The 19,823-nt window shown below is 35.3% G+C and overlaps 2 protein-coding genes across 6 annotated transcripts; both read right to left on the bottom strand.

Moving 5' to 3' along the window:
- Positions 1-7,383: 7,383 nt before the first annotated feature.
- LOC116119353 lies at positions 7,384-9,439 on the bottom strand. Its single transcript, XM_031405294.1, has 2 exons — positions 8,499-9,439; positions 7,384-8,260 (listed from the first exon to the last, which is right to left on the bottom strand). The coding sequence occupies exons 1-2, from the start codon at positions 8,704-8,706 to the stop codon at positions 7,563-7,565; spliced, it is 906 nt and encodes a 301-aa protein (XP_031261154.1). The 5' UTR covers positions 8,707-9,439; the 3' UTR covers positions 7,384-7,562.
- A 414-nt stretch (positions 9,440-9,853) lies between these two features.
- LOC116119352 lies at positions 9,854-19,520 on the bottom strand. 5 transcript variants are annotated; one of them, XM_031405290.1, is made up of 17 exons: positions 19,384-19,471; positions 18,945-19,006; positions 18,349-18,657; positions 17,520-17,763; positions 16,740-17,020; positions 15,962-16,126; positions 14,820-15,578; positions 14,619-14,713; positions 14,021-14,083; positions 13,826-13,914; positions 13,660-13,725; positions 12,842-13,468; positions 12,638-12,709; positions 12,379-12,449; positions 12,239-12,296; positions 10,969-11,236; positions 9,854-10,730 (listed from the first exon to the last, which is right to left on the bottom strand). In XM_031405290.1, exons 3-17 carry the CDS (start codon positions 18,621-18,623, stop codon positions 10,033-10,035), a joined length of 3,831 nt encoding a protein of 1,276 aa, XP_031261150.1. In that variant the 5' UTR covers positions 18,624-18,657; positions 18,945-19,006; positions 19,384-19,471; the 3' UTR covers positions 9,854-10,032. The 5 variants fall into 5 exon arrangements, with proteins under 5 accessions (XP_031261150.1, XP_031261149.1, XP_031261151.1 ...); XM_031405289.1 differs by lacking the exon at positions 18,945-19,006 and having other exon boundaries at positions 19,384-19,520; XM_031405291.1 differs by lacking the exon at positions 18,945-19,006 and having other exon boundaries at positions 16,740-17,017; positions 19,384-19,520.
- Between the last annotated feature and the right edge of the window lie 303 nt (positions 19,521-19,823).

Here is a 19,823-nt window from a genome sequence, read left to right as displayed (position 1 = left end):
TCTAGAGTAACCGAAGGTTGACACTATTTCTAGTCTTCATCTCGTCGAGATAACGAATGATAAAAGGATCGAATTGTACGGTAACCATATCGTTGACAGGTAGCTACTTTGCTGAATCCGAATCTATCGGGTGGCTATGATGTCTTGCTAGGGGCCAATCTTGGTATGTGTATTAGAGAGACAATTAATTGGTGTTAATCGCGATACTATACACTACGGTATGATGAGGAGCCTATGGGTCCACACACTAAAGATAATTTAAGACTCAGGAAGAAAGAAGGGCTTTTCGTCTTTTTAGGTGAAAGGGTATCTTGGTAATTTCCAGTGCAATTAAATTTGCTGAGGTCGTAGCCTTATTTAATTTATTGGAAAAATTAAATAAGTGAATTTAAGTTAATATGTGTTCGCATATATTTAATTAATCATCATTTTGTTAAATGTTAATATATATTAATTAAATATATATTAATTGATTTTAATTAAGATAATGATGAAATAAAAAATAAAATATCTAATTGGGAGTGTTTGGTAATATGGTGTGTTTGGGTTACAGCCCAAGCATTCCATAAGGGAATAGGGCAATTAGACATTACTATAAAAGAAATGTGTTAATTGTAAATGATTAGGTTTTTCATTATGTCATTTGATTGAAAAAGAAAGAAAGCCTCCAACCACAAAGACACTCCCTGGCATTATCCATTTTTGCCCAAAAATCAATTCATTTGATTTTCTTCTTGATTCTTAAGGCTAAGGAGGATCTAGCAAATCCCTCCTTAGTTCTTTATGATTGTCTTCGTGTGGACTACGTGGGTTCGATCTTACACTTAGATCGATAGCAAAAACGTTCATTGACAAATTTGGAGGAGCCTCCAAACGTGCGTATGTTTTTCTAAACTCATGATTAATTTCTGCAGATTTCTATTTTAACATAAATTGTAAAATTGACCTTTGATCTTGGCTCAATGGAAATGACTCTTGTTATTATGATTTGTTTTCCGCTGCGTATATGGACCGTTTCCTAACACCAACGACTCCATTGCTTCTCTATGGAATTTTTGAATAGCAAATTCAAGAATTAATGTCCACATAGGACAAATGAGAATATTAGTTTACTAATGGATTATTGTCCTTGAGTATAAATAATATTCTTTATGGAACTGTTTCATAATAATATATTCTTAAAAATGACAACAAGGGATAATCTCAAAATGACAACTATGCCAACTTTGGCAAGTTGAGCTAAACATACCTGAAGGAATGTAGGATAGTATCACAACTCATTCCTCCTTATGCACCCCAACACAATGGAGTGTCAGAAATGAAGAATAGGACCTTACTTGACATGGTTAGGTCCATGATGAGTTTTAGTGATTTACCTGCATCATTCTAGGGTTATGCCCTAGAGACTGCAACTCACGTTTTGAACCGTGTGCCGTCAAAGTATGTAGATAAGACTCCATATGAACTATGGAGTGGGTGAAAACCTAACTTGTCTTATCTAACGATTTGGGGTTGCAAAGCTTATGTTAAGAAATTGACTTCGAACAAGCTAGGCCCAAAATCGTGTAAATGTATTTTTGTGGGGTATCCAAAAGAGACCAAATGATACTTCTTCTACCACCTAGAAGAGCACAAAATTTTTGTTGTTCGATCTGGTGTCTTCTTAGAAAATGAATATTTTCTAAGAAGTACTAGTGGGAGAAAAGTAGAACTCAATGAAGTTCTAGAACCACAAGATATACTAGACGAATGATGGAATGATGTGCCACAGGAAGTAATTGAACGTCATGAGAAGGTTTCACCACAACTTGTGGATCAAAGTGAACCACCTCAGGTAGCACAGGAGCTACGTAGATCTGGAAGAGTACGCCATGAGCCTGAGAGATACGGTTATCTCATGACTCAACATGGTGACGTACTAGTTTACCAAGATGAAGAACCCAGAACCTACGAGGATGCTATATCAGATCCAGATTCCGTTAAATGGCTTGAAGCCATGAAATCTGAGATGGACTCCATGTACCAGAACCAAGTGTGGACACTAGTGGAACCACCTGAAGGGGTAAAACCTATAGGGTGTAAATGGGTCTTCAAGAAGAAAACTGACATGGATGGCAACGTGCATACTTATAAAGCACGACTGGTTGCCAAAGGTTTCAAACAAATTCATGGCATTGACTATGAAGGAACATTTTCGCTGGTTGCCATGACTAAATCCATTCGGATTATGCTTGCGATTGCTGCATATCATGACTATGAGATTTGGCAAATGGATGTCAAAACTGCTTTCCTGAACGAAAACCTTGAGGAGGATGTGTATATGACACAACCTGATGGTTTTGTTCTTGATAGTCCAGCTAATAAGGTATGCAAGTTGCAGAGATCCATTTATGGACTCAAACAAGCTTCAAGAAGCTGGAACATTCGTTTTGATGAAGCCGTAAAAGAATTCGGCTTTATCAAGAACGAAGATGAGCCCTATGTTTATAAGAAAGTGAGTGAGAGCGTAGTAGCATTCCCAGTGTTGTATGTCGATGACATACTTCTGATTGGGAATGATATACCGAACTTGCAGTCGGTAAAGACTTGGTTATCCAAGTGCTTCTCCATGAAGGACTTAGGGGAAACAGCCTACATCCTTGGAATAAGGGTCTATCGTGATAGATCCTGTAGGTTGCTTAAACTAAGTCAGAGTACATAGACAAGGTACTGAACACATTCAGTATAGAAAAATCCAAGAAGGGATTTCTTCTAATGGCATATGGTATCTATCTCTGTAAGGATATGTGTCCTTAACCACACAATGAGAGGGATAGAATGAAGAGGATCCCACATGCTTTAGCAAGTGGATCCATCTTGTATGCTCAGATTGATATCTAATGTGCATTCAGCACCTGTGGTGGATATCAATCAGGCTCAAGTGAGCAATATGTTATGTACTTAGATTGATGTCTTATGTGCATTCAGTACTAGTAAAAGATATCAACTAAATCCAAGTGAATGACACTGAATGAGTGTCAATGGACATTCTTAAGTACTTGAAAAAGGCTTAAGAATATATATTCTTGGATTATGGAGGGAAAGATGAGCTCACTGTAAGAGGATACAGTGACACTATTTCCTAGTGGGAAAAGGATGATATAGTTCACAATTTGGGATTACACAATTTTGTCTCAATGTGACTGCAGTGACTGGAATAGCTCAAATCAGTGTACTGCAGCAAATTCTACAATTGATGCTAAGTGTATCGCATTTTTAATGCTGTCGTGTAGGCGGTTTGGATCAAGAAGTTCATTACTGAACTTGACGTGATTCCAAGCATTGCTAATCTAGNTGTTAAGTGTTATATACTGTCTTTCTTCAATGAAGATGATAAGCCTTTTTGCTGTATTTTTTTATGGTGCTCTGTTTTTCTTTCTCTCTGGTGTTCTCCTGCTGAAACCAACAGTTTTTCTCTTCATTTCAAAGGTTAGAAGACTTTCGATTAATTCATCCACTTGCATCTTTGATCGATCATTTGATTCTTCAATTGTTGTAACCTTCATGACCCAGCTCTCTGGCAATGATCTTAAATATTTTCCTCAAAAGTTTGATGGTTTCGAACTTCTTCCCCAATCCTTTGAGATCATTTACTGAATTTGAGAATCTCTTCTACATTTCGATAATGTTTTCTCCGTTCTTCATTTCAAATACCTCGTAATCTCTTAAGAGCATTTCAATCTTTGACTCCTTTACTTGACTTGTTTCTTCATGTGTTGTCTGTAGAATTTCCCAGACTTGTTTTGCTGATTCACAAGTTGAAACTCTGTTGAACTCTGTAGCATCAACGGCACAAAACAATATATTAATAGCTTTATCATTCATATTCAGTTTCTTTTCATCATCAACCGTATATTCTTCTTCCTCGCAAGTTTGTTACAGGATTCTTTGGAACAAAGTTCCATTTCTCTACTATTTTCCACAAACTATAATCAATAGACCTAATGTGAAGTCTTATCCTAATTTTCCATTGTGCATAGTTGACACCACAAAAATGATGCTCTGGTGGTGCAATGTCCTTCACTAAAAAGAGTTGTTGATGTGCTAGCCATATCTAGATCTTTAACTCTTACAATCGTTAGATTTTTCTGTACAAGAGCCCAAGCTCTTACATCAATTGTAAAACCCTATATGGCAAATACTCCTAAAGGGGGTGAATATGAGTAATTAAACTTAATTGCAGAATTAAAATTTAGCACACAAAGTAAATCTATACACAATATAAGCGAAATATAAACAACATAAGTGACGGAAAAGTAAAAGAGTAGGGAAGAGAGATGCTCGGAGAGTTTATAGTGGTTCAGAGTTGTCATCAAGAGCCTACTACGTCCTCAAGGTTCTACTAGACTTGGATTTCGCCAATATACAGCAGTTTTACAGGATTCCGCCTATAGTTTTACAAGATCTCACTAATTGCACTAGTTTTACAGTATTTCGCCAAATGAAAAGGAATGAAAGATGTTCGTGGGTGTTTGCGTCTCAACTAGGCTGATACACAACTTTTTTTTTTTTACAAATGAACTCTCTAAAAAATATTGAATGAGGATCTAAGAAAGTGATTGATGAAAGAATATAGAATTTTAGCTCAAAAGAGTGATTTTGATCTTGCAAAAATATATGGCTTGTTTTTTGTGGTTGTTCTTCTTTTTCTCTTCTTCGGACTTTGTTTTTATATACCTTGACTTGATTTATAGTCTGATAGAGCCGTTGGGGAAGGCTACAAATTTCAACTTTTGCTGCACAATACAGAGGAATGGGCGTTCCTAACATAGGGACAAGCTTTCCTGATTCCAATGATCATAAAATTTGAATTTTACAACTAGTAACGCGCGTTCCATTCTTGAGGACGGTTGTTCATTGCCTAGGAACGGATGTTCTTTCTCCTTGAATAGGCATTCCATCCTTGATCCAAATTGTGCAATTTTTTTCAGAATGTGTAACAGGTAGTGAAACGATGTCATTACTCTTGGGAACAACTTGAGATACGGGCATTCCTTTTCTTGGAACAGGAGTTCCTGCCTTGAATCTTCAATTTCTTCCAAACTTGGCAGAATGATAAACGATCAGAGGAACGATGTCATTCCTGCTTGGAATGACTTGGAGGATAAATAAACAAGCATTCTATAATGTGGAATGGGCGTCGACTTCAAATCTTTAAGTGCTCATTTTGGACAAAATGATGAATGGGCTAGAGGAATGAGGTCATTTTGTATGGAGCAGCTTGCTTGGAGTTTTGTTCAGATTGGGCAGAATGTGTAACGGCTTTAGGAACAGGGTTGTTCCGTAAGGAACGGCTTGCCTGGAGTTGGGGATGGGCACTCCTCTTTGATGAATAGGCATTCCAAATTTAATTTCTACATTTTCATTTTTGACTTATATCATGTCTTAGAATCTTATTAGTTCTTAATTCAATTATTTTGCTAGTTTTGGCACATCAAAACATACAAGGGTCTAACAATCTCCCCCTTTTTTTATTGATGACAAAACAAAGTAAAATTTTGTATTGAAATCAATATGAAATTAAGGGCATAAAATGATCTTTAGAAGGCTCCCTAAAGAAGAGAGGTAAAAATCATTTCACAAAGCATTAATTTAAATGGCAGGATAGGGGAACAATCTTTGAACTTCAATAGAAACTGAGAAATTGATGTCAAGTAGATACGTCCTAGTGACAACCTTATTGATTTGTTTACTAAAATCTTGTTGACATCAACGGTTATGAAATTGTTACATGGTATTAGCATGCAACGACTCAGGATTATCCAATTTGATATGTGATTTTATATTATGATCATGAGAATATTATGGATAAGGTTCATTCTTTGAGGACCCTAATGGTTTATAGGTCTCTTGATCCTAAAAAGGATCTATTTAGTCCTAAGGAAGAAAATGAAAAAATAATTTGTTACTGAACTACTTAATCTCAATGGTATTGATGCCCTATTATATTTGCCACAATGCACTAGACTACACATATCTTAGTAAATTTACTATCATGATTGGACTCTGCACCAATTTGTCGACACTGGAACAAAATCAAGAATATATTCATTGCCGATGTGGAATTTAAGATTTGAGATTATTCTATTTTATTAAATCTTCTTAAGATCCTGGTTTAGTTGGATGCACAGACGTTTATTAATAAATTTCTAACCTTAATAAAGCCCGCTCGCAGTTAAGATAAGTCTTTACTTACAATGGCACAACAAAATAATGGCGATCCATAAAACAAACTCTAGTTGCTTATATTCTAACCACTCAGAAATCCTTGCACTCTATGAACTTAAGCAAAAATGCTTATGGTTGTGCTTTATCATCCATCATATCTAGAATACATATAAATTGTCCTACATTGTAGAATCTTCAGCTGTTATATTTAAAGAAAATATAGCATGTATTGTTCAAGTAAGAAGGTGATATATCAAGAGAGACAGAGCCAAACATATCCCACAAAAATTATTTTTACACAACTGAACTTCAATAGAATCGAAAAATTCACATAAAGCAGATATGTTCTGGTGACAATCTTGTTGATTTATTTACTAAAAACTTGTTGACATCAATGTTTATGAAATTGGTACATGACATTAGTATGCACGACTCAGGGCTATTCAATATAATGTTATATTCTATTATGATCAGGGGGTACTTATCAAGGTGAGTCAATTTCATACAAGGCAATTGTATTGGATATATGTGTATTGTATTATTTTTCCCTTGATAAGGTTTTGTCCTCCTGAGTTTACTGTACTCTTTTTCCCTTGATCAAATTTTGTCTTACTAGATTTTATTGACAGTTTTTAACACTTTAATTTTTATTATAACTTTGCCTAGGCTTTATCCCGTCGAGTTTTTCTTAATAAAGTCAGATGCAATTTATTGGCTGGTATCCAACAATGATTTGTGGAGGGGTCATTCCTTGATATAAAGAAATTATGGCTCATTTAATGTAAGGTGTTGGCTTGAGGTTTTACAAATAAGACCTCAACCCTTGTGTTTAGAATGCATGAAAATCACTTAATAAAATTCAAGCACTCCCTTTTCTCCACTTCCCTCTGACGTTTTTCTTCCAGTCTCCTTTTATACTTCTCACATTTCTCTTTGCTTTATTCACTCCATTGTTCGATTATTTTACTTGAAAGACTAAATTACATCTCATTACTAAAATTTAGTAAAACATTATTTTGTTTTATTTTTAAGGGGAAAAATAAGAACTATACCCACAGTTATTAAAGAAAGAGCACTCTCAAGTATTCTTTGTTGTTCGTTGATTTCTGTGCAAAATAAAAGAGTTCAATGGCTAATGACTGATTTCCGCATGGGCAAGAATTTCTTGGGATCACATTTCACAATAACAATCAAACTTCATTAAATTACTTGGTATACGAAAGAATCAATTTATAATTACATTCCTCAATCATCTCGACTTAGCTTCGACTAGTTGAAATAACCTCACATTACTATGATTCCAACAATATAAAGCTAAACCACAAAATTGCACAAATATAGACATTAGATTTTCTTTACATCAACATCAAATCTGTGAGGTCATCCATCGGGATTTCAAGACCTATAGAATCATGGTCTTGCAATCCGTCAAAGTTTAACCAACTATTGAGATCTTGAGGTCCACTAAGGTCGTTGGATACACCTATATCCACGGAATCTAATTCATTCAGTTGCAAGTTCGCAAAATCTACCGGTTCCTCTGCTTTCGATGATTCCTCAGAAACTTTACCAGGCGATGATAATCCCACTTCTCTGCCCCTTCTATTACTAGTGTTGGCCAGTGACGGCTTAGATCCGATCACAGAAGACCTTCCATGAAGTCCACTGACAGAAGTAGATGAGTGATTATTCTTGTGCTTGGACTTCGCTTTTGTTTTGCGTTCATTCTTGAGGCTGTCCAATGATGAGCGACAAGCTAAGGAAACAGAGATACTTTTGTAATTATCCTTGTTTAGATCCCTATCTTTCTCGCTTCTCTTTCCTCTTGCTCCACCAACAAGATTAGAGTTGTCAAGAGTTGACGTTACCCTAGAGGAGGCACAGCCAACAACATCATCAATCAGTACTTCCCTCTTTGCCTTCTTCAGAATAATTCCATGCTTGGGGAAAGCGTGTTCAGATGAGTGAAAACCAGCTTGGAAAGCATCTGAAGAAACTCTGTCAAGATTATCACTTGGGGTATCATATCTCTTAAAAGTGCTGGAGACAGCACCTGCAGCAGTAAAAGAAAACATGATGTGAAATGAACATCAAACTACTTGCATAAATATGATCAGAAAGAATTTTTTTTCTCAATGAAGTTCTCCTTGAAATGGGAGATCTTTCTTATGCTCTCCAAGTCCATAAAGTTTCCGGTGTGCACACCCCTCGTAAAGATTAAAACATAAATATAATAGCATTCATGGGCATCATGTACAGAACATAAAAGACTTTTTGTGCATTTTACATACCTGATCCCTTGGCTTCTGTTTGATGGTTAGACACTTCATTGCATGTATTACTAGCTGTTCCTGAGCCAACACAGTCAGCAGATTTTGCATCATTGCTGCATGGAGGTGCAGAAAACAAGACATCCTGCAGTGCAGGCTCACTAAAGCAACTACTGCCAGTATCTTTAAATTTTCTACATCTAGCGAGAGTTCGTTTGACAAAAGCCATTGCAACTTGTCTTGAAACCTTACGAACTGCAGCCTTTGAAGTGTGATTCCCACGACAAGCCTGAATATGTAGAAACTTAAACCATCTAAAACTTACAAATATTTAAAACAGATAAAATGCTGTGACATGTAATTCTAAACATACGATAGCTCTTCACTTAAATCTTCACACAGATTTTGGTCCAATGGCCTTCCTAAAATTTTCCAATGCATCAGACTTAATGCAATAATTATTGCAGTGAAATGCACTGAAGAAAATTGCTTTATAAACACATTAACACAAGAAGTTTGCTCATTTTAAATGCAAGCCCAACATCACACTGAAGAGAAATACTCTGCAAAGTAGGAATAAGTAAATAAAATAAAATAACAAAAACAAATTACAAACAAACCACCACAAAAACCAAAACATGCAAAGGAGCGAATGAAGACGTACACCTAAAGACAAGCGATACCACTGATATCAATATCGAATGACAAAAAGCACAAAAATATTAATGCAAATTTAGATTTTGTTTCACCTCTGACAAAAAAAGAATCAAGAGGCCATCAATAATACACTATATTGGAATCCATGTTAGAAATGGGAATAATACCATATTAGGTGCTACCATATATCAATAACCACCATTGGATTGGCTTAAATTAAAAATGCAGAGCATCAATACAAGTCAATCCAACAGCAACTACCAAACGGTAATGTTATTAGGCCAGTAACATCACCAAATCCCTAGAAAAGTATTGTTCAGGCTAATGTATTTGAACTTTTTTTTTTTCGTGAAAAGACTAATGTTTTTTGTATCTGATTGTGAACAGACTGATAGCATTGGCTATACCTCAATGCCNTCTCCACTTCCCTCTTGACATTTTTTCCCAGTCTCCTTTTATACTTCTCACATTTCTCTTTGCTTTATTCACTCCATTGTTTGATTATTTTACTTGAAAGACTAAATCACACCTCATTACTAAAATTTAGTAAAACATTATTTTGTTTTATTTTTAAGGGGAAAAATAAGAACTATACCCACAGTTATTAAAGAAAGAGCACTCTCAAGTATTCTTTGTTGTTCGTTGATTTCTGTGCAAAATAAAAGAGTTCAATGGCTAATGACTGATTTCCGCATGGGCAAGAATTTCTTGGGATCACATTTCACAATAACAATCAAACTTCATTAAATTACTTGGTATACGAAAGAATCAATTTATAATTACATTCCTCAATCATCTCGACTTAGCTTCGACTAGTTGAAATAACCTCACATTACTATGATTCCAACAATATAAAGCTAAACCACAAAATTGCACAAATATAGACATTAGATTTTCTTTACATCAACATCAAATCTGTGAGGTCATCCATCGGGATTTCAAGACCTATAGAATCATGGTCTTGCAATCCGTCAAAGTTTAACCAACTATTGAGATCTTGAGGTCCACTAAGGTCGTTGGATACACCTATATCCACGGAATCTAATTCATTCAGTTGCAAGTTCGCAAAATCTACCGGTTCCTCTGCTTTCGATGATTCCTCAGAAACTTTACCAGGCGATGATAATCCCACTTCTCTGCCCCTTCTATTACTAGTGTTGGCCAGTGACGGCTTAGATCCGATCACAGAAGACCTTCCATGAAGTCCACTGACAGAAGTAGATGAGTGATTATTCTTGTGCTTGGACTTCGCTTTTGTTTTGCGTTCATTCTTGAGGCTGTCCAATGATGAGCGACAAGCTAAGGAAACAGAGATACTTTTGTAATTATCCTTGTTTAGATCCCTATCTTTCTCGCTTCTCTTTCCTCTTGCTCCACCAACAAGATTAGAGTTGTCAAGAGTTGAAGTTACCCTAGAGGAGGCACAGCCAACAACATCATCAATCAGTACTTCCCTCTTTGCCTTCTTCAGAATAATTCCATGCTTGGGGAAAGCATGTTCAGATGAGTGAAAACCAGCTTGGAAAGCATCTGAAGAAACTCTGTCAAGATTATCACTTGGGGTATCATATCTCTTAAAAGTGCTGGAGACAGCACCTGCAGCAGTAAAAGAAAACATGATGTGAAATGAACATCAAACTACTTGCATAAATATGATCAGAAAGAATTTTTTTTCTCAATGAAGTTCTCCTTGAAATGGGAGATCTTTCTTATGCTCTCCAAGTCCATAAAGTTTCCGGTGTGCACACCCCTCGTAAAGATTAAAACATAAATATAATAGCATTCATGGGCATCATGTACAGAACATAAAAGACTTTTTGTGCATTTTACATACCTGATCCCTTGGCTTCTGTTTGATGGTTAGACACTTCATTGCATGTATTACTAGCTGTTCCTGAGCCAACACAGTCAGCAGATTTTGCATCATTGCTGCATGGAGGTGCAGAAAACAAGACATCCTGCAGTGCAGGCTCACTAAAGCAACTACTGCCAGTATCTTTAAATTTTCTACATCTAGCGAGAGTTCGTTTGACAAAAGCCATTGCAACTTGTCTTGAAACCTTACGAACTGCAGCCTTTGAAGTGTGATTCCCACGACAAGCCTGAATATGTAGAAACTTAAACCATCTAAAACTTACAAATATTTAAAACACATAAAATGCTGTGATATGTAATTCTAAACATACAATAGCTCTTCACTTAAATCTTCACACAGATTTTGGTCCAATGGCCTTTCTAAAATTTCCCAATACATCAGACTTAATGCAATAATTATTGCAGTGAAATGCACTGAAGAAAATTGCTCTATAAACACATTAACACAAGAAGTTTGCTCATTTTAAATGCAAGCCCAACATCACACTGAAGAGAAATACTCTGCAAAGTAGGAATAAGTAAATAAAATAAAATAACAAAAACAAATTACAAGCAAACCACCACAAAAACCAAAACATGCAAAGGAGCGAATGAAGACGTACACCTAAAGACAAGCGATACCACTGATATCAATATCGAATGACAAAAAGCACAAAAATATTAATGCAAATTTAGATTTTGTTTCACCTCTGACAAAAAAAGAATCAAGAGGCCATCAATAATACACTATATCGGAATCCATGTTAGAAATGGGAATAATACCATATTAGGTGTTACCATATATCAATAACTACCATTGGATTGGCTTAAATTAAAAATGCAGAGCATCAATACAAGTCAATCCAACAGCAACTACCAAACGGTAATGTTATTAGGCCAGTAACATCACCAAATCCCTAGAAAAGTATTGTTCAGGCTAATGTATTTGAACTTTTTTATTCGTGAAAAGACTAATGTCTTTTGTATCTGATTGTGAACAGACTGATAGCATTGGCTATACCTCAATGCCGATAGAGAAAAATATACTTTGTCAATTTTTATAACTATTGACATGATTTTCAATGAGAAATCTAAATCACCAGCTGGAGCAACATATGCAAAATGAGCAACTAAGATTCAGGAAGAAAAATTAAAAATCTCTTTTTCCATAGATTTAAAAAATAAATATGGAACACAGATTAACTGCTCTAAATTAATACTATAAATGAAATAAAAAAATATAAAATTACCATTCTTTTTCTGTAAGCTATTTCAATAAGTTGGTCCATTGCACCATGCTCAATGTTCCTGCAAATTAAACTACATTATTCTAATCCAAACATTACCATGTTCCATATAAAGAAGACATCTACATCATTCTGAACCATACCTCCTTTCCACATCTCTCTCTTTTTGAATGGCTTTATCAAGTTTCCTCAAGTTTTTCTTCTTTTTCTTAATCTATCAATACAACCATAATAGTCGTCAATAATAAGAAACATAAGATCAGAAGGAATATAGAAGACCAAACAAGAAAAAGGAAGAAGGGTATCTAACATGAAAGCCAAGTGTTAAAAGAATATGAGAAAAGGACTAATGAAGAAAAATTTTATTGAACAGCACAACATGATGATCTGTAAATATCCAACCTGTTGGTGAAGCCCTTCCTTAAGTTCCATAACATCCTGATTTATAACTTCTTCTCCCTCCGCCAGACCAGGCTGCAACAAGGCAAACGAAACATGAGAAAATAAAAATGAAGAATAACCATAACACAAACTTAAATGATTCTACCCCTGGTGTGAAACCCATACAGAAAACATTAAGGATCAAGCTATGGAATAATATCTTACCAATGTCTCCGGATATAAACCGATACTCTGTAACTCCAAGAGGATCTTGTCATCAAGAGACATAAGTTGATATTGGCAATCAGAGGTAGGAAAAGCAGGAACATTTATTTCCCTTGGTTGCATCTGAGTCAGGTCATTTGAGCATATTTCACTGGCAAGACCAACATCTAAATGTGATAAATCATCATCTCCCAACCACTGTTCATTGCTTTGTAATGAACTAGACATGCTTGGGTTCCTAAATGTGTTAGATACAGCACTCTTATCACACGAAAGCCTGTCCAACAAACAATTCTTCTGACTGTGGAAATCTGCTTCAGACTCAACCTCAGATTCCATTCGGTCTCTATCTTTGGGTTCAATATCAATCTGGTTACATGAACCACAATGGGAATCATCACTTGCATAGTGAAGAGACAGATTCTTCCCTTCACTGTGATGGTAGAATTCTTCAGCTTCATCTTCTTCAATCAAAGCAGAAAGAACTCTTTGGTACAATGGAGTAACCTTGTCCAACCTTCCCATATCAAACCTTCCACATAAACCATCATTCTTAGCTGTTTCTTGATTTAGGCGGCTTTCTTGGCCTTCACTAGGACGATCAAGATCTTTATGCACCAGAATACCCTGGAAGATAATAAAAATTAGTTCCTACTCATCCCTTTTCTCCTCTGAGTTTGCAAGAGGAAAAAGAAAAAGAAAAAACTTGGCAGTTGAAGGTCCAAAACAGACTTCTAATTAAAGGTTTTTTTTAATTATTATTTTATGTTTTCTTTTTCTTGTGGATCATCAGAGTTTAAATGAATCTTAATTAGTACCAAGAGGTTATATTCATCTCCAAAAATCTGGGACAAACTCTCTTCAAGCTCCTCTGAAAAACTTAGCTGATGCAGTGTCAAAATAGAAAGAAGAAAAAGAAATTGTAAGTCTCTCATCCAAAGAGAATCGGAAAATCAATAACAAACCATGTATGCCAGTTACTACCTGCTGCTTCAAGAACGTCATATCCTCCAAGCTAAGAGAAGCAAAAATAGACTCCATTTTCTTCCAAAATTTACCAGAACAGGCAAGACCTACAAGAACAAGCAGAACATGAGTTATTGAAATTAAGATATATGAGAAAAGAGCTGGCTCTACAAGATAAAAGTATGAAAGAGAGAGAGTTGCCAAGATGCATACTGCTAGCATTACGGGCAGAATTGGCAGCTGCAAATAAATCTTCATGATCATCATCAGATTCAACTGAAAAACAAGATGTCAATTCATTTTTCGAAGCATTTTAGGGAATTACACCAAGGAGATTAGCACAAGCTTCTCTCCAGTATTTCAGCTATTTCTAAATAGTTCATCTACATGCATAGACATATATAATTGAATTCTACAGCAGGGAGACCACATGCAAATGTAACACTGAAAACAGTTTGAACTGTGATACTTCAACTGAAAAATGAATTCTGACAAGAAAATAGTCCAGCTGTGAAAATATAATACAAGTGCACGACTCAGAATCTAATGCTTATAACAAGTTATTTGACACCTATGATGCAAATAACTAAAATTATTTCATATAAAATGGACAAAATATATCCATCAGATCAGAGCAAAAGACACATAGTTTTGTTCTTGCCACACAGCCCTAAGACTACCAAATGATAATGTCAATCAAAAATCCAACTAACAAAAAACTCCTAGAAAAATAATACATACCAACACAAAGTTAAAACTTGAAAAATTCAAATGTCATCAAACAAAAGACACATGATTAAATAAACCCTACCTGCAAAATCTGAAGTGACATTATTTAGCATCAGCCCAACACGAACTGAAGCCTTACGATCCTTCAACTTCTTTGAAGGTGGACGGCCCGTTTTACTGTTCAAAGGAGAAGAAGATAATATATTTACAAGAATATCATTAAAATAAATGCATAATTAATTCCAAAAAAAAATCATTATGGAAAAAAAAGGAAGTTAATCACCTTTTAATCTTATCTGAAGCTGGCCTCATACTCTGAAGTGGCTTGGTTGTTGGTACATTTTCTAACTTCTCCCTCATCAGATGAATGCTTGGCCTTGTCAAGGGTGAACCACTTACACTCCTTCCTTGTTTCCGAACACCATCTCCAATTTCATTAGTTAGTATTTTATTCTTCCCTCTTGGCAATGCAAAAGACCTGACCTTATGAGCTACAGACAATGCACCATCATCACCTTCTATTCCTTTCTCTTTCGATTTATTATCTCCAGCTCCAGATTCTTCACTTTCAGACAACCCAAATGGAGATGAAACATTCTCAAATTCCCTCTTTATTTTTGGAGTACTATTATCTATGCTACTGGAAAGTAGAGATCCACTGGTTCCAAAAGAAGAAGTTCTAGCACCAAAGTCAGATGCTGAAAAGCTTTGAGATGGAAGCTGAACTTCGTTGTTCGAGACAGGAGAAACCAAATTTGCTCTCCTTGTACGAGAGTTTTTATGTGGTCTCTGACCAACCCACTGAGCCATGGCATGTGAAGACGAAGCTGACAAAGGACGTTTTTGATTATTTGTCACACCCAACACTGGGACTTTATTTACACTTATAGGCTGTTCCCAACCCTGAAAAGCTCCAGATGATGAGTGAACTTTAGAAGATGAGTCTAACACCATAATTGAACCAGTTCGAGGTCCCCTAGATGCCTTCCCTTTTAACATTGTACTTGAACAGTTTCCTGGGTTATCTTCCCGAATATTTGGCCTGACAAAGAGGTATAAAACAAATTTACAAACTTACCACAACCAGCAAATAAACAACGAAAATGACATAAGAATGCACTATGTTTATGGGATGATCTCTAATCCGAGTTATGTGAACACTGACGTTAAGCTCCTTAATAGGCCCCCTCATTTAATATGGACTAGATTGAACTGAACCTGGTTACAAACGAAATAGATAACAATGGGACAGAAAATTACCAGATAAAGACAAATTTACAGATGCAAATACACAAGGTTTTGAACTCAAAATATTGACTTTGATACCAAGTTAAAATACTGCTTGACCTAAAAGATTAAACTAACATGTAATTTCCAACACTAGTACTAATCTCTTATAACATATGCAATGATGAAAGTTCATACTTATTGTTTCCTTTTGCCACAACTCGTTGCTCCAACATTGATGTACGATCCCTTGGAGAGGGGCTCTCCAATTCAGTCTTGAGTAATGAACCAGCATCTGAACTAGCAAGCTCGAAAGAACCATCCAACTTGTTGATTCCAGTAACTCCAGGGGAGGATTTAGATCTGTCATCCACACAAAGGTCAATAGAATTAGAAGATTGGTCCTTTTTTCTAAGGATAATTGAAATATTTTCACTAATTTCAGAACAATTATTGAAACAGCAGCAGGAATAAATAAATAAAAAACCTAAACTTCAAGCACAGAAAAACATAGAATTTATATTCCAAAGACATGGTCATGATGTGCAAGAAAATAACTTTGATACTAATAGCAGTTACTTTTAAGTAAATCCAATTAAAAGCAAACCAATAAAAAAAAATAGCAGATCCATATCTAAAGCACTCAAACTTTGTTTCTACTAATAGAATGAAGCACAAAACTAATTTCTTATGTCTTTATACTTTACGTTAATCTTCATTTGTTGTACCAATCTCATAATCACCCAACCAGTATGCACATTCAATGAGTTATTCTTCCTTAACAACAAATCAAAGATGAATTTTTTGGTCAACTCTGAATTTGTGTAGTATTTTCCAGTTTAGGAAACTGACAAAAAATATCTCTTTCAGATTTGAGAACCATCCAATCTCTCCAGTTAACCTAGGCAGCAAGAATTTTTAGGACCAGAAACCATCATACAAATTAGAAATCAGATCTGATAGATAAGTAAATCACCTGTGAGGCTGTGCATCACAAGATCTCAACTTAGAATCAGCACTCATCTTTGGTTGTATAGCTCGTTTTGTATCTTGATCACCGTTCATAACTCTATTGCCTACAGATGCAACAGAGCGTTTCCTTTTCATCTTTCTATCCCATCCTTCGCCTCCAACAGGTAACCTGCGGATCTTTTCTTCAATCTTAATGGTAGCCCCACTAATAGCTGGAAGCATATCTCCATCTTTTTCAGTAACCATTTGCTGCCTTGAAGTGGCACCAGCTCTACCATCAGTCTGCTGGCACAAAGTAAATAACTACATATCAGTATAGACGGGGAAAAGGAAATGAAAAAGACACATTTTCAACACTTACCTAATGAAGCATAAGGTATAAAAAATGAAAATCACGAAGGAGAAGAAAGAAAATTTATTAACTAGAGCTCAAATTTAAGTTGAGACACTAGATAGAACCCCAAAACAAGCAGACTCAATAATCAGAGAAAGTGGAAGATCAAAAAAACTTTAAATTTCACCAGTAGTGGTGTGCAAAAAGTACAATTTATAATCTAAGAACATTTTTTTTCTTTTTACCACCCATCACTCCCCACGAACAAACAGGAATGATATTGATTCATCTACAAGGTTGGTGTAAGGAGATCAAAGCTAAATTTAGTCAAGAAAATCATATTTGGGAATTGCATATGATGTAGTTCACAATGTTGAGTCTTTACAAAACACAAGGAAGTTAAAGAGATACATATATATCACATTTCAACGTCAATAGTTAAAAACAAACCCGCACATCCGCCACTGATGTACGAACACGCTTATTCACCCCAACGCTCTTGGTCCTGTCCTCTAATCTTTGAGTCATTAAGTCTTGAGAGTTTCTTTGAATCTGGCTTCCCATCTTTGCCAAGTTTGCTGCCGTTGACCGATCAATTGGTGAAACATCAATACGCTGCCGCTTCTTTGAGTTTAACGATTCCCTATACTTATCCAATTTGAATATCTTCTCACGGAAATTTTTTACTCTATCCCTGTAAAAAGAGATGTATCTTTACTAAAAGACAACTCAAAGGTCGTGTGAGTTAAAAGTAAATATAATGCAACAGAACATGTACAGGCAAAAGTATGTGTAGAAAAGAATCCTTGGCACATAAGGTTCATGAACATTTTCTATAATAAGAGCAACATATTGAGGTAACCAAAGGAATAAAAAAAAAAGATAAAAGGATCAGAAATATAGCTTATGAACCAAAATGATATATTTCCTACATATTATGAAGAATCAATAATCAAAAAAGCGACTAATCATGACTCATGAGGCCATCATCAGTCATTTCTGTTTCCAACTAAGTGACCATCATTATCACATTAATTTCAAAGACATCGTAGCCAATGAAATTATTGATTAGCAGTCATTACACTTCTTTCTATATTTTCTTCAGTAAGTAATAATGATTTCATGGAAATAGATTATCCTCACAAAATTACAATCACAATCACAATCATCCAGCCATTACATGTCAGTCATGAACAAAAGCATTTTCCTTGAAATGAAAATCAAACCAAGAAGATTGACGATATTAAAATTACAGTGGCAGCAGCAAGAGAAGAAATACCTGGCCTTTCTAGTGGAATCTTGCACACTTTCTTTAAAGTGTTTTAGCTCCTCTGTAGCCACCGGAGGAGCAGGTTTATGTTGGGAAACCCCAAAAGAATGGTCTTCTGACATACTTCCATATGGAACACCCAGAACTCTCCTTAGCTCTCCTGAACGGGGATATTTCTGATTGCCTAACGTAATTAGGTCCAGAGGCAAACACTGGGGCAGGGGAGGCATATCTGATGGCAAAGTCACACTCCCCCGGCTTGAAGTATTCCCAGAACCGAGCATTTCACTTCCTATCCCCACCTCAAGCTGCCTAAACCTGTATCAACGGGATCCAAAATCCTTAACTTAACATTCAAGCAAGAAGACAGCTTCATCCAAAGTTGAATAATTATTTTACTTATTGCCATCATCATCACCCAATGACCAACTTAATTGTGGAGGTTCCTAAGGCCCAACCACAAAGTATGTTACTAAAAATATAACAGTTTTCAGCACTGATCAAAAGCAAGTGCTAGATTTAAGCACTTATAATTCAAAATGGTAGCATAACGTTACTGAAACTAAAACTAATCAATTGAGCTTCATAGAGTCATTTTGACTTACTTAATTAGATGATTTTATCAATTTTTTCAGTACATACCAAACCTCATCACATTTCCCCAAATCTGCATATTCCAAATTCCCCCAAAAAAAATTGAATATGATCAGTTTGCAAATATAATTAACATTAAAGTAGACCACTAAACTAGTTCCAAAAAAAAAAAAAACTGTTTTTGTTCAAAGCAATCCAAACAAATCAATTTCCATAACTCAAAACTCGGTAAGCAACAAAAATAAAAAATAAAAATATAACTCACAGAATCTTTCCTCTACCGAAGCAGAGAAAATTAAATAAATAAGTGAATCAAACAAAATATGATTAAACGGAATTGAAACAGAAACCCTAGGCGGATAGAGAGACAGTAGATAACTATTTATGCAAGTGAAAAATTGTGGACTTGAAGTGAAATAAGTTGAATTGAAAGTTAAGAAATGGAATTACCTGAGATTCAAGCACGATCAAACTAACAAATTTCATGAATTTTGATCTAACCAGGGAGAGACGTACACAGAAGAAAGGGTGTTTGTGTTGTTTCTGTTACGCGTTAGCGGTTGTTTTTATTTTTATTTTACCTGGATTATTAAGTTTCTGTTTTCTTTTATCTGAAGAATGTTTCTTAAATCCAATACAATACATACAAGTTACAACACGTACTCCTCCCAAAATAAATTACTACTTTATTTATTTGGACAATGGGAGAGACAGTAAATAGTTATTGAAAAAAATATATAATAATCAAAATAACTTTCTTGAAATTTATAAATCTTTCAAAATTTTATAAGTTATTTGGTTCAATAAGCTAATTATTTTTCTAATCTTAAATTAAATTATTTTGGTATCCTTTTTTAATTTCTTTAAATCATCTTATCCAAAGTTGATTT

Source organism: Pistacia vera, unplaced genomic scaffold (genome assembly GCF_008641045.1).
Source record: "Pistacia vera cultivar Batoury unplaced genomic scaffold, PisVer_v2 Contig882, whole genome shotgun sequence".
In the NCBI taxonomy this organism is placed as follows: Eukaryota; Viridiplantae; Streptophyta; class Magnoliopsida; order Sapindales; family Anacardiaceae; genus Pistacia; species Pistacia vera.
This window is presented reverse-complemented; position numbering and strand designations above follow the sequence as displayed.